General features: G+C 40.3%; 2 protein-coding genes across 2 annotated transcripts; both read right to left on the bottom strand.

The window, feature by feature from the left end:
* Positions 1-1,012: 1,012 nt before the first annotated feature.
* Positions 1,013-6,096, bottom strand: LOC4350509 (uncharacterized). Its single transcript, XM_015762285.3, has 9 exons — positions 5,597-6,096; positions 5,368-5,463; positions 4,580-4,684; positions 4,220-4,372; positions 2,832-2,915; positions 2,616-2,744; positions 2,145-2,324; positions 1,516-1,632; positions 1,013-1,421 (listed from the first exon to the last, which is right to left on the bottom strand). The coding sequence occupies exons 1-9, from the start codon at positions 5,903-5,905 to the stop codon at positions 1,257-1,259; spliced, it is 1,338 nt and encodes a 445-aa protein (XP_015617771.1). The 5' UTR covers positions 5,906-6,096; the 3' UTR covers positions 1,013-1,256.
* Positions 6,097-8,715: 2,619 nt separating this feature from the next.
* On the bottom strand, positions 8,716-14,515 carry LOC9271607 (uncharacterized). Its single transcript, XM_015762525.3, has 5 exons — positions 14,186-14,515; positions 11,971-13,155; positions 11,713-11,862; positions 11,419-11,599; positions 8,716-9,154 (listed from the first exon to the last, which is right to left on the bottom strand). The coding sequence occupies exons 1-5, from the start codon at positions 14,435-14,437 to the stop codon at positions 8,985-8,987; spliced, it is 1,938 nt and encodes a 645-aa protein (XP_015618011.1). The 5' UTR covers positions 14,438-14,515; the 3' UTR covers positions 8,716-8,984.
* Positions 14,516-15,205: the final 690 nt, after the last annotated feature.

The following is a 15,205-nucleotide window of genomic DNA, read 5'->3' as shown; positions in this document are numbered from 1 at the left end:
AAAGGAATTATATAAAGAAGCTTCCATAATAGCTACCGAGGCTTTCATAATAGTACTAGCTACCACCTACCAAGGCTTTTATACAAAGGAATTTCATCAGCAATAAAAGAGCACTGTCATCGAGATTCTCCATAATGGGTAGAATTTTGTTTTTATTTTTTGTACTTTTTATTTTTTTTATTCTTAAAAATAAATCCTCATAAAACTTATTTTTAGAATCTAAATCGTTTGGTCTGACGTGACAAAACAACACTAACACTTAGCAGGCATGATATTTTTGTTCTACCACGCTAGTAAGGTTGACGTGACCAAATAACGTTGCCACGCTTATCAAACTGACCTAACAGCGTTGTTTTCCCACGCCAGTTCGACTGGCTTAGCCAAAAGGCATGAGAATGTATTTTGAAAGGCAAATAAATTTTGGAAATATTTACCTTTCAAAATATCTGCCATTGATCGCTAGCTCCAATATAAATTGAAATGGAAATTGAAGTCTTGTCTTGGAAATAAATTATGAAAGGGTTTATTTTTAAAATTAAAAATAGAAAAGTTAAAAAAATATCTAATGGCGACCAATGTGAGAAGGAATGCAAGGCATCTCGTAACAGCCCACACGACCAATCAGTCCATCACACCATAAATTAAAGTCAACATGCCTCATAAAATTGGACCAATAGAGTATTTTGCTAGTATTTCATAGTCATATTAGCATTTCCTTTCAAGTAAAGAGTTAATACAAACACGAATTTCAAAGAAACTCGAGCCAAACCTACAAATTTTACCTCGATTTTTTTTTCAATGTTTACAGTACGAATTTCAGTTACAAATGCGACAGAGGCCAAGAAAACTGAGGAAGTAGGAATTTTATCCAAACATTGACAGCTATAACTAATGGCTAAAACTCTGAAAACTATTGATTTGTTTATGAGGTGGCCTAACCATAGCTCTTTCCTACTAGTCCTAAGTCCTCCCTCATCTGTATAGTCTACCAAGTAACACATCCAACACAACATTTTTCATACGGAACATGTAAAACTGATGCTTTTTCCACATAGGGGAGATGTTTCTAATGTAAACACAACAAGAAATGCATCTAGGGCCTCAACGCTCTCTTCTACAACCACATTGCCAGCCACACCCACACCAAAATGGGATAAACACAGCTACCTACATTGCCAAGTTCACAATATGATCAGATGAACGCCACCACAAAGACAAGATCGAGGTACAGATATGCAGAAAATGAGAATGTATCGCTAGCTGGCTACGCTTCCTCTTAGTCGGTTAGCAATGTGAAGAAGGTGGTCGATGTTAGTCGGTGGATAGTGCTGCAGCAGCTGGATGTTGGCAGTGAAGTCTCCAGCTAGGAGGCGCCTCCGGACAAGGATGAGCATGGCACAGCATATTCTTAGCAACGTGTCCTGCACAAGAACATGCAAAGCATTAGCCCCCTGCAGTTGTACAAGTAACATGGCTGCAAACCTAGTTTGGAGGCTTAGTCCAGAGGTTACATACCGGAGGACCTTCTGGATCACCCAAGATAGCATCCCAAATGTGAATACACACATTGAAGCTGAACTCCATTGTCAACAGTAGTGTGATCCATCTAAATGCATAGTATTGTGGATATACCTGTATTTTCAATATCCATGCATGACTATCAACAATGGTGGGTGACATACCAGAGTGACTAAATTTACCCACAAAAACAATATAGCAGGCTATCAATATTAGTATCTTGTTCAGAAGATAAACCTAAAACAGTAACATACTGTTAAATTGACAAGGAAATAAGAGCAACTTTAACTGTACAATGCGAGAAAATAGACCAGTTCCTGTTCCTTTCCAGTGGTAATACTAGCATTTTCACTTAGGACAAGCTAATAAAATAGAAGGGTTAATTGGATCTATGCCATTGTAATGGCAAATTGTAATGGCATGACTTCAAATAGCCATAGGTTAATTAACCCTAAATTGTGGAAAAGTGAGAAGAGGTGACATTACGGATAGTAAGATGTCCAATATTAGCTATTGAACAAATAACATGACAAGTTTTTCTGGGTGCAATTCCATGTGCACTTTCTCAGCATGCATGCTACAGTAGATTTTGCAGTCTGTGAAATATATTACTGAATATTCCCTACCTTTGTAGTGATCTCCATATGTCGCCATAGCTCTTCATCATGTCTCTTCAAGAGCTGAGACAACTTTGAAAGTGTAGACCGAATACCCACTTGGCTGTTGTCAAGATGCTTACAGTAGTTGTCTTTAAAGCCACTGAGCAATTCAACAAAGCAAAAGAAAGTGTCTGCTTCAGCTGAGGCCTGTAATTCCAAAACTGAATGGTTCAGCTAATGAACACATTTCAGAACCAATCATAAAACAGACCAAGTTGTGAATTAATATTCATATAAATGAGCTATTCTAATTCTCCAGAAAGAATTCATTTAGTGTTGATTTTAGAAACTCAAAATATCCACAATAAAGTTTTTGTGTTCCATGTAATGAGCGAGAGAGAAAAGCAGATAGATATCCTTATGATAGATAAATTCCTCCTTTGTCAACATTCAAACGTTCCATTTAAAACCATGTGATCAAATAGTAAAAGAACATACTGAATTGCTTGTATCAGGGTCATTCTTGAACACATAAAAAAGAGGTGCCAAAACTTCATTCATCCCTTGCACATATCTTATGGTAGGATTTAATTTTGAGAAGATAATGAGAACACGCCTTAGAGATTCCTGAAATGTGTTTGAAAAATTTAGTCCAAATGACAATTACTTGTAGTTTAAATGGAAATAAGGAATTCCAAGGCACTGAAGTGAAACCTGGTTAGCCTTGGCAGAGAAAAACGGCATTTCAGGATGTGTTCTTTTCACATCTCGATCTATCTGTTCCAGGATTTCTGATTCCTGTAAATTTACATTTATCAGAATATAAGAAAAAGAACAAATGAAATCTTGTGGCTGCCATGCCAGAAAACCATGTTTAATAATTAACATCTAGACTATACAGAACATAAATGTTCAGTGCATATCAAACACATAGGCGAGAAAACATAAATGTTTTCGCATCGCTCAATACAGAATTCAGAAGGACTAAACAGTTGTGCACTTTCCTCTTTCCTTGCAATATATTCCCTTCATTTATTTTTACTTGCATCCTAAAATCAAAATCCATGAAACTAAACTTTCTAAAATTGATCCTCCATATGTTATGAATATATAGAATGGTGATTAAAAAAATTATCATTACATTTGCTATTAGAAATACTTACAAACACTTAGTATTAACATAAAAAAATTACAATTAAGGTCAAAGCTACATCTTGGACTATGACAAAGCCCAAAAACATCATGTAAATAAAAATCGAGAGAGTGCTTGTCCTTAGCTTTTCACAACAGTGCATAAACAAAATGTAATACCCTGACCATTAGTAGAGGGCCGTGTGGCCCATGGTGTTGTATTAGTAGGATTAGTCTCACAAGAGGAGTTTAGATAGGTTGGGCCCAATAAATAAGCTCAAATGTTTTAACCATGGCACCTCCAGATTAACCATTTTATACAGCAACAATGAGAAAAGTGTCAAAGTGGGGTGCTATGCATATGTGGGGCTTGCTCCTAAGGAAGAGATGAGCTAATGTAGATCTCAGAAGCTGAGGTGTTACACAAAACTAGGTCCAGTGAAAGGCACGCAATTCTGAAGACGGACAACAAATGCAATGTGGGAACTTAATATGAGCCCCAACATACCGAACAGAACAAAATCAAAACCTAGTGAAAAGAACAATGACCACAGACTGGTGGGAAATACTGGGGACTGTACACACCTCACAGACCACATGTTATGCAAATACTATTAAAAATCCCACAGCCAGATCAGAAAAATAACAATAACAAGAAACTGTACCTACCAGCAATTTAACTAGAAAGAATTAAAGATTATAATGAGAATGAGGATAAGAAATTAAGATTCCATATCTAGATATAACGATCATCATGAGCAAAGACAAACTCATAATACCAACCACCAAACAACTTAAAAGCAGTCCAAACAATTTCTCATAAAGTAAATACATTATAATGTTTCAGATTAACTAAACACAATTCAGGTCTTGAAGGGACCATAAGAGTTAAGACACGTGAAGGAACCAGCTGGCAACCATGGGTTCCCAACAAGCCTTGCAGATTTATTTAAGATGGTAATAAGTAATACCTGGAAGTATTGATTCCACAAGCTAGATTTACCAAAGCTCAAAGGGTGCTCTTCATTAGTAACTTTGGCTCTTGGTAGAAGGCCAATTTTGTCACTATTTAATTCTTTCTTTCTTAGCAACTTTGACTCCTCAAATCTCCGTATTTTTTCTGACTGGTCAAAAGAAAATATCAGTGTATTCATACACAACCAATTGACGCCTTGTTTCGCAAGGCCAAAATCTCCAGGTATGGACCAGGGTTTTGGCCTAGCCAAACAAGGCTTAAAATGCCTTACAAAGGATAATAAAAAAAGTCTTTTGGACTAATAAATCTTCATTGATAATTTAATAAATATTTTAGAGGGGCAATCATAACTTACAGGATTTAGGAGAAATTCATCTTTATATGCACTATACTGGCTCCGCTTCTTTTCTAGCTCATGAGGCCAAAAAGCACGCTCAGTTGGCAGATATCCCAACAGAAGCTGCACACTATAAATATAATAGAATAAATTTCTTGTGTATGAACTATGGAGGTTGCCACATAGCACGGTTCTTGTTAAAAGCTAATTTAGAAACCATCAATAGATCATAAATAACAAATAATATGCTGAAAGTGGTCATTTTCCTATACCACTTGGGCATTAAACTTGATGTAGTTATAGTTACAAGACATACTTATTCAATATACATATTAGATTGGGAAATAGAGCAATTTCAGATGGTCATGTGATTGCATGATATGAGAATTGGCAAACAGGATAGGGATACGCACCAATAATACAGACCAATTCCTTTTTGTTCCCATGCCATAGGTAACTAGTTCAAGGTACTTAAAAGTAAAAAACCAGTATCCTTCTAAAGTTCACTCTTGAAAATTAGTACCCATCTAAAGCTCATTATTGAAAATTGAATAATGGATGTTTATTTGAGGCAAAATCTACACTAGACATGGAAATGGATTACTTTCTTTCAGCGTCTCCACACTGGAAACATAATCACTTCCATAATACCATGCCGGGAAGCAGAAATGGTTCGTTTTAATGAAACTGTTCTATGCTGTCCGCCTGTCCGTGCTTGCTCACGGTAGAGTCCCCAAACAAATATGTACCGAGAAACAACAAAAAGTAGTGCAGCAGCAGAGTAGAAGAGAATGCGGGTGGGGGACCTTCCAGACGAGCGGGCGGACGGCGGCGCCGCCGTCCGGCACGCCGAGGCAGGCGAGCCTCCGCAGCTCCCCCATGTTCACCACCTTCTTCGACAGCTGCAAACCCCAACAACACACGATCAGAAAATGGAAATTCCAAACACCCCCCAATTCGTACTTCACCGCGAAATTCCAATCCCCTCATCCAAACCAAAACCCCCCCTCCCCTCGTCACCACCCACCCACCCACCGCGAGCTTGAAGTCGGCGAGCAGGTGCGCCCGGAGCGCGGCCCCACCCCCGACCTCCCCATCCTCCTCCTCCTCCTCCTCCCACCCCGCCTCGCTCCTCGCCCTCCTCGACGACCCCACCGCCTGCTCGTACGACGGGGGCGGGACGGTCGGCGGCGGCTTGGGCGGAGGAGGCGGGGGCGGGGAGAGGTCGGCGCCGTAGGGGTCGGGGGGCACGGGCGGCGACGGCGACGAAGACGAAGGCGGCGGGGCCGACCAGAGCGGGCTGTTGAGCCACTCCGGCACCGCCCTCGCCGGCTTCTTCCGCATCGGGAGAAGCGTCTAGAAGGCTCTAGAAGGGGAGGTTAGCTAGCGACGCGACGGCCGCGCGTGCGGCGGCGGCGGCGGCGGCGTCGTGACGTGGGGGAGGCGGAGGCGCAGATCTGGAGCGGCAGGTGTGGCCAGGGGAAGGGAAGGTGCGGGGAAGAGAGAGAGAGAGAGGTGGAGGAGTGGGTTCGGTTAGTCGCTGCGGGGTGGGGCCGTGGTGTCGGTGTAGACGTGGGGCGGTGGGGGGTTTCCTTTCCCCCAAGAGTTGGCACGTGACCTCTCCGCCATTTTCCGTGTTTTCACCCGTGCGTTTTATCCTACCAGTACTTGTCGTCGGTTGTGGAGCGTTTTATCGGTCTACTACCTCTTTTTCAAAACATAGCAACTAACAGATGACATATCCTAGTACTATAATAAATTTAGATAGCATGAGAGAGTATTCTACTTTGGATTTGGATACCGCCGTTATGAACAAGTAGTTTAATACTACCTCTATCCCATAATAATTGTATCTCTAGGATTTAAATTTGTTCCAAAATAATTGTTAGTTTAATACTACCTCTATCCCATAATAATTGTATCTCTAGGATTTAAATTTGTTCTAAAATAATTGTTATAATATAGGCCGTGTTTAGATTAAAACTTTTTTTCAAACTTCCAACTTTTCCGTCACATCAAAAGTTTAGACATATGTATGCAGCATTAAATGTGGACGAAAAAAACCAATTGTATAGTTTACATGTAAATCGCGAGACAAATCTTTTGAGCCTAATTACACAATGATTCGATAATGTGATACTGTAATAAACATTTGCTATCGACGGATTAATTAGGCTTAATAAATTCGTCTCGCAGTTTACAGGCGGAATCTGTAATTTGTTTTGTTATTAGTCTACATTTAATACTTTAAATGTGTGTCCGTATACTTAAAAAAATTTTGGCACACGAACTAAACACAGCCATAGTACTAATGATCTTATTAATCAATTATCATCCTAATTTCTCCCTACTTTATCCTACCCTTAACTACCCTTCACTCTTACATATAAACCATTTAATAAAAGGTATTCTCATTTTTTTCTCAAACCTTAATATATGCTAAACAATCTAGAATTACAATTAATTTGGGATGGAGATAGTAGAAGGTTATAAGCCAACTATGAACTTATATGAAAAGATAATTTAAAAAATAAAGACAGTTGGTCCTTATGTAAAAGCTAGCTATTCACATACTTTAAGATAAATACATTAAATGAATAGGTAAGAAATGGAGAGAGGAGAAAAAATAGAGATAATCTTATATAATTCATCAAATATATATGTTAACTTTAATATGAGCTATTTAGAAATTGCTTCAAAATATCAAATAAATATATTTTTTAAATTTATATAACTAAAACTTAATTAATAATGAGCTAATGGCTTTTTTGCCGTGCCCTAACTTTACATTCATGCTTATTATAAACGAACACCACATAGGTAAGGCCACTAAGACCATTCCCAGCAGATGCGCTATCCCATCCTCCATCGAGAAAATCGTGCTCCAAACAGATACACCATCGCTGCCTCCAAATTTAGTGCATGGGAGATAGAAACGTCAAATTTGGCGTTCCTCTCTCCTCACGCCATATTGCAACCGCTTGCTTCGAGACCGAGCTTCCGCATCTAGCCGAATCGATGCTGTGTGGGGTGGAGTAGTGAAGGTGAAGACTGGAGAGGTAGAAGTTTACCAGAGATGGAGATGTGGATGGCGAAGAGAGGCCTACGACCACTAGAGGCCTACGACCACTGCTTCCTCGTCCCACCGCCCGGGTGCCGACTCCGACCGCTACTTCTCCGCCCGCCGCGCCGCCTACGCCACCTGGTCACTGGCACCAACCGCCGCTTCTCTGCCGGCTCTGCCCAGTCGTCACCTCGACTACCACTTCTCCTATCATCCTTCTTTTTTCTTTTTTTTCGGTCACTCTCTCTTCTTTCAATAGGTACAGATAAATATGTTTGAGCATAAAAATGAGATTATGGTATTAGTCGTCTTCTACTATTTTGATAGTTCCGTAATGTTTGTAAATATAGCATTATAAAAAATAATACAAATGTATGGATAGTTGAAAGATATTATTATTAAAATATAGGAGGATGTGATATAGAGTATGTAATATGGATGGTCTATTGGAGGAAGAAGAGTATCGAGTGGGAATCTTTTTTAATGGCTATACAAATAAAGATATGGGTAATCAAATTTGGATGAGCCGCTCAAAATAGTAGAAAAGAAAATAACTTTCATGTGACTGGGAACAGCAGAAAGCACCACCATCACCATGTTGACGATCCAACAAATTGAAAAAAAGAAAAACTCCGCCTCTTCAACAAATGGAGAATCTTTCTTGCATGATTCCTTTCAACGCCTGCACCGTAAGTACTCACCGGGTACAATAAAATACTGCGGATCCCGTCTTTTGTTAGGAAATGTTTTTGTATTCGAGTCGATAAACCTACTGGCTTTATTCTAAACCTTTGATTAGAGATGTAATAACTATGTTTTCCCATCAATAGAGCTAGCCATATGGCATTCAAAAAAAAAAATAACTGCAGATCCCGTTGCAACCATCAGATTTACTAATTGAGTTAGTGCTGCCGTATAGAAGGAAGACTGCTATCATATACTCCAACCTAGTACTTAGATGGTACATAATCCAGTACAACGAATCTATGTACCATCCAAGTGTTTTTTTTGGACGGAGGGACATGCTGTGTATAGGTAGGGTGACATGCTGTGTAAACTGTTGGTTACCTTTTTTTTTGAAGCATTGATGTACACTCCTATATCAGTTCCTTCTTAACTTTCTGAAAATGTATTACATTGCTTGCTGCAAAAGATGCACACAATGCAACGACGATATGGTATCATCTCAAGTCAATTTCAACAGTCCAGGATGAAGCTAAGACATGATGGCCTGGATGCAAAAGCACAACACCTAGCGCTACAGTCGATATAATATATGATACATAAACGAAATGATCAATACAATCTACAGCCGTGGTTTTGGACATTGCTCAAAATTGTACACAATGGCATCAATCCTCAACTGTTTGACAAGTAATGAAGTGAGACAGCTACTACCGCCACAAATACAACCTTGAGTAGCAGCTTTGTTGACAACAGAGATGTAGGTGAAGATCCTTGTGGTGGTGGGTCGACCTTCTTCCCCCTTAGCTTGGCTATCAACAGAGGAATCAGCCCACGCTTCGCGGCTGTAGTAAGATCGAGATTGGTGAGTTGAAATTTATAAATCTGAGAAGTCGATTATAACCACAATAGTAGTGTAGTAATGCAGCACCCAAAACAACAACATGATGATAGTGATACAAGCCGTAACAAACGGTATGTACTAAAAAGTTGTTCATGTGTAGAAAGTGTATGAAGATCAAGAACTACAGAAGATCAGATGATAGGGCCAATGGTGCAGCAAAAATAATTTTATTCTTGATATCCAGTGCCAGAAGCAACAGATGGATGGCTCAATGCCACAACATAATAACCAATACTTGTGAATTTTTGGCCAGGCAAGCTATTATAAACTGATTTTTCCTGCGCTACATCAAAACACAAGGATAGTCTTGAAAACTGAGACAAGAGAACTGAAGAAAAAACAACCTGAAAATTACACCTAATGAAACTCCGCTCCACAATGGCTATATTGAAATGTAACTCCAGAATCCAGAGAGAATGGTTCAAATCAAATCAAAAGAAGACAAGAATTGATTGAACAGATACCAGAGAAAGGTGTAATTCTATAATTGTTTCCTATTTATTACAAAATTAAATGGTCAACTTTATATTTGCCAGACCATGTATTGTTTAAAACAGCATGTATCTGTTAAAGCAGCGAATAATGTAATCACCCAAACACAAGCATTTCTAAACCATGTTTTCTTCAAACTAAATTCCTTCTATGCCATCAAGGGTTATCTCAATCAATTATTTGCCGCAGGAGAACTTCTCTTGTATGCCACTTCTTGTAGGACCATTACATAAGTTGCCATAACCCCTTAAAAAGGATATGTTAGTTTTTTCTAACAGGTACTGTTGCCTTCTTCTGTTGACTTACCTCAGGTAGCTATAGAGATAAAGAGGACATGCCCTTGACAGGCTGAACTTAAGTCCAGCTTGCTCCTGGCTGCAGAGGAGCAGCTTGGTGGACGGGTGGAGGTTGATGCTAGTGGAAGTAGTGTCAAGATGTCCCAGCACTTTTGTGAACCTGCACAAGCCTAGAGTTTGTGGTTCTTTAGATGTTTACCGGCATGTATAGGAGTGAAGAACTTCATGAATAATCTCTGCCTTGTCAGGACATAGCTAATGATGAGAATCCAGCTGATTTGGGTACAATCAGTATAATTTGTCATTTTGGCATGATCCACACTGTGGATGAGAAAGGGGCCTTGAGGATTTCTTTTTTGTTGACTTATGCTGTCTGCTCAGTCCAAAGTAAGAGTGAAAGGTTTGGGAGTGGCAGAAAGGACAAAGGAATGCACAGGCAGAGATTGATGGGCCGTGTTGCATCCAAGAATCCATCTCAGTGACAGCAGTGATCTACTTGGCGGAGATTGGGGGCAGAAAACAGGGCTCAGACGGCAGCCGGCACAATAGCAGGAGGCAAGGTGGGGAATGAGGTGGCGGCAGAGGAAGACATGTTTTGATATTTTCCTTGTTCAGTTAACAGCATGGTGACAGGACATGGACAGCTGGCAACCCACAAGGGATGAAAATTGAATTCCAGTGGCATATAAGGATGGCAAATGTTTTTCAATAGCGGACAAGGGATCAAGACAACATTCGATTGCATAGAAGGAATCTTCTCTTTGTTTTCTTCAGCACATCACATTGATTTATTTCTATCTTATATGAATTCTGAGAAGTCATTATCTAGCACAAACTATAAAATATCCTAGAAGCACTCTAGTCGAAAATAAGAAAGATAGTGCAGTGTAATATGGTTCAGCACTTCAGCTAGTAAACAGAACAATTGATAACTATATTAATCTGCTGACTTTTCCATAGCAAATTTATGAACTCTCACCAAATGCTAAAACAAAAGAACTCTTGGAGAACACTAAATTTATCAAGATCATTAAATTATTACTAGGCAATACCAAATAAACCAAATGTTTTTTTTCTCTGTACATCCTGCATAAAATATAATCTTCATATAAGTATGAATATTGCTTGTGCAATTCATAGTGTGAGTTGTCTTAACACCTGAAAAAACTCATCCTAACTCATACCCCTTTCATACGTGAGTAGAACACTAAATCTATGTTCCAGTCATAAGCAAAATACTGCCATTGTCCATCCGCATGATACTAATTGTTGTGCGAATAGAGCACTAACTTGTAATTTTATATTTCAGATCGAACATCCAAGTAAACAATATCACCAACCAGATCAAAGAACACAAGAAGTCATGAACTCAGGGCATTGTGAAAAGGTAACCAAATGAACAAAGTAGTAAAATTACCTGCTTTTTTCAATTCCCTCTCTTCTTCACCAATTCGTCGTCTCAAAGCATTAAGTAGTGAACCAAAATAAAGTGCTAAGACGGTGCAAGTGAAGGTGATGACATTGTATGGCATGCTGAAATCAGGAGTTGTCAAGGGAACAAGCAATACTTCTGTATATGACTTGACCACGCCATCTTCCTTCAAGTTATAACAATATCGCAATCAGTAAGTATTGAAGCATGTCATTTCAGTTCACATGGTAGTCTTTTTGCTTTTGCTTCTGATACTATTAGTCAAGTCACAAGATATACCTTGAACGTTTGTAGCAAAGGTGACACAAATAATGTATCACCTTCAGGATAACTTCGGCTAGAATTGAACTCAGGAAATGTTACCAAAGCTGATGGGATGTCAAATCCTTGATTAGCATCAGGAGGATATTCATCGATATGCAGAAACCCCTGAAATATGCATTCATGTAAATATAAGACCAAGGTCAACATTTAGTTCTATATATCACTAAATAAAACACAAAGGGGAAACAAGTAAATTTAAGTAGCAGAACAAACCTTGTCAAAGTCCAGCGACAGGGTAGCTGATTCCATACTGCAAGGTAATCTTAGTAGCATCTCTAGAGTACCAGGTAAATGTTTGTCTTCTGAAGGAGTGACATGAATCTTCTCAACTACTTCTGAAATAGCCTTACTGTTCCCATCAATGAAAATTTGTAAGCTGTGATAATAAACCTTAACATACCATGGAACAACTTGGAAAACTACAGCTTTTATTGAGCAATCATTTGAGCTTCCAAATAACTGCTTATGCAAATTAGTGGATCTAAATGACAGAGCAATCGACCCTCTTTCATTTCCACTACCCATGAGAAATCTGTTTGCATGATACGGTGCAGGGGTGCAAGACCATATGAGGGGAAGTTTCCAGGTTATGCCAACATCCAAAGGCTTATCATTGTTGTAGTTACTAACATCATATTCATATAGAGAAGAAGATTGGGCATCCATGTTATTTAATTCCTTGAGCACCCTGTCTGGGGCAGTTGACAGCACAAAGAGTTCATTAGTCCAAGAAGCTTCAGTTCCAGATTTGTCAACTATATCGTTCTCAATCTCTAAAAATACTCTGCTCGATTTGGAGACACGGCATTTTCCTGATAACTTCCTGTTAAACAGATCTTTCATGGACCAGCTGGGCTGCAGTTGTCCATCAGTAGAATGTAGTTGCTGACCCCAAAAAGTATCCGGCTGCAGAACCACTGTCAATGTCTGATCGATAATAATACCAAAAGATTGAGATGATGTCAATTTCAGTTTTTGGGAATGGTAATATCCTTTATATATTGAAGGCCTGTACAGCAAAGAAGCTATCCCAGCTTTGTCACGACAAGGAAGAAGTTTCAACCAAGGTGTGAGATTCTCAGTGCACACCGCTTCACGAGGCAATGCACCATATCTTAGATTCCCTTCATTCAATTTGAATCCCCAACGAGGAGCAGAAAAGGCAGTGGATGATTCTAAAAAGTTAATGGATGCACAAAACAGGCCTGAGAGTGTGTGTGTCAGGTTCTTCCATGTGGCATCAATCTCATCCAAAGGAAGGTCAAAAGCTGCCCACAGCTCAACACCAGGAGGCTTTGCATAATTGGTCGACATTGGGTCATATCCACCCCACTGCTCATAATTCCATTGACCTTGTGTGAAAGATAGCTCCAATTCACTAATATGAAATTGTTGGACCTGGTTTAGGAAGCACAGCATAATGTTAACAGTAACCCAGGACATTCTTTGAAGGCGGTAGAAAGTTAATAAACAGATGGGGAATGGAGGATCCATTCTTCTGATGTGACAGAAGGAACAAAATTATTATGGTTTTACTTGATATAAATCCAATAGCATAGAGAATCCATATGAAGGGATATTTAGGTTGGTTATTTAGAGAGCATGAGCACATTAAGGAAATCTTAGTAATCTGAACAATAGCACATTACAGAACGTTAGTTAATAGTAGTATCTATTATTAGCTACATGCAACTATGGACAGGGGACATATGCTACACAGATCTTCATGATTCAGTATTATCTCATCGTTTTATTGTTCTAAAAATAGTTCTCAAAGACTTGTTTTTCATATTAGGAAGTGCTGATATATCACAAAATCTGCATTAAATAGTGTTTTTTTACTTATCCATCATAACATTTATCGAAAACAATGTAAAACTGTTAATATAAAGAATAAGTTTGCTTTGTAGCTTTGCTATCCTGGTCCTCTGGGGACACATTCTCTTTGTGCTAATTTATGGTTCCTACTCATACCAACACTTTCAATATTGCAGTTTAGACACCATGTGTTTTACAGACGACTCAAGAAAACCAAAGTCCAAACGGCAAAACAGATTGAGTCGATTGGAACACAAAATATCATGAAGCCATTGTTTTACAAAACAAATAAAGTGATCCAATACAAAATTGTGCCTGAGATAGTCAGCATTATGCATACAGCAGTGAATATCCTCGTCGAGTCCCAACTACAGTGAATCAACTGAAAAATCTCTACAGGAGTTGCTACACCTCACCGTTGCTGCGCATAAAAAACGAGCCAATTGCTCTAACCCCGTCTAGTATCACCTGATTCTACAGCTCCGCACGGCCAATTCACCCAATTCGAACGACCACTAACCATCGAACCCTAACTTCCTAGGTCCAGTGACCAGTCGCGAGATCTATATCTACTGGGGCAGTGTGGGGGAGAACACGGGGGTGCACGTACCAGCTGGGCGATGGCCTTGGGGAAGAGGTGGTGGTGGCGTCCGGCGGCGGCGGCGGAGGGCGACGCGGAGGAGCGGAAGTGGAAGTGGGCCAGCGCCTTGCGGTCGGGGAGCGGGCGCAGGAGCAGCTCCTCCGTGAACTCCTCCTCCTCGGCCGCCGGCGCTGCCGCCGCTGCTGCTACGGATGCGAGGAGGAGGAGCGAGAAGAGGAGGAGGAGGAGGAGACGGCGGAGAGCCGGCGGCGGCGCCGCCATTAGCGCCGGCGAGGTGGGGGGTTTGGGCGGCGGCGTGGTTTGGTGCGAGAGTTGTTGCGGGGTCCCACTCCACAGGTTAGGGACACGGTCACACGGTAGTACCGTGTTACTACGACACATGGTGCATCAGCCATTGGTTGAGCTTTGAGATTCGTGCGTATAAAAAGACCAATTTAATCCATAGAGAATTGCAACCACTTGTTTGTTAGAACTATCTCCGTCACATAATACTTGTCATTCTAGGTTGTTTAGCATGTGCTAAGGTTAGAAGAAAAAGACTATAATACCTGATGTGACCATGACTACTACGGATACAATCGTTGCTCACATCATAGATGAACAAGATGCTATCAAGATCAAGTCCTCCAAGTGCTGGAATCCGATTTGGCCACCTGCTACACTGCTAACTTCAAACGGCCGCCGAATATTCATACGACATCCGTTTTTGACCCGTGAGTACTTGATGGAAAGCTCTCGGAGTCCTCTTTCAAACGGATCTAACCTCATTGCCAAATTCCTTCACAGTCGTGATGGAAGAAGGTGTTGCGTCACCTGTAATAGGCCTATGGGCTTGTAATTTCGTTTGGGACCCTGGCCCAAGTGGGGCCCATGTGGGGTGCGCCCCAACCAGGTAGAGGACGACCTAGAGGTCCTCCCACCTTCTTAAATAGTTAGGTACCCCTTCAGGGTTTCTTGGGTTTTGTTTAGATGAAAGTTTAGCCATTGCTACTTCCTTGCAGCGCGCGTGTCGGCTAGACCGTCCGTCTG

Source organism: Oryza sativa, chromosome 11, assembly GCF_034140825.1.
Source record: "Oryza sativa Japonica Group chromosome 11, ASM3414082v1".
Classification (NCBI taxonomy): Eukaryota; Viridiplantae; Streptophyta; class Magnoliopsida; order Poales; family Poaceae; genus Oryza; species Oryza sativa.
Note: the sequence above shows the minus strand (reverse complement) of the source record. Positions and strands in the feature narration are given on the sequence as shown.

Bases quoted from the DNA above. Each gene is read 5' to 3' on its own strand.
- LOC4350509 (XM_015762285.3), bottom strand. From the start codon at position 5,905: ATGCGGAAGAAGCCGGCGAGGGCGGTGCCGGAGTGGCTCAACAGCCCG. The intron at 5,464-5,596 runs GTGGGTGGGTGG...TGGGGTTTGCAG, and splicing joins TCGCCGACTTCAAGCTCGCG to CTGTCGAAGAAGGTGGTGAA. The intron at 1,633-2,144 runs GTAGGGAATATT...TTGAAAATACAG, and splicing joins ATATGGAGATCACTACAAAG to GTATATCCACAATACTATGC.
- LOC9271607 (XM_015762525.3), bottom strand. From the start codon at position 14,437: ATGGCGGCGCCGCCGCCGGCTCTCCGCCGTCTCCTCCTCCTCCTCCTC. The intron at 13,156-14,185 runs GTACGTGCACCC...TTCCTAAACCAG, and splicing joins CCAAGGCCATCGCCCAGCTG to GTCCAACAATTTCATATTAG. The intron at 11,863-11,970 runs GTTTGTTCTGCT...TGCATATTTCAG, and splicing joins TGTCGCTGGACTTTGACAAG to GGGTTTCTGCATATCGATGA.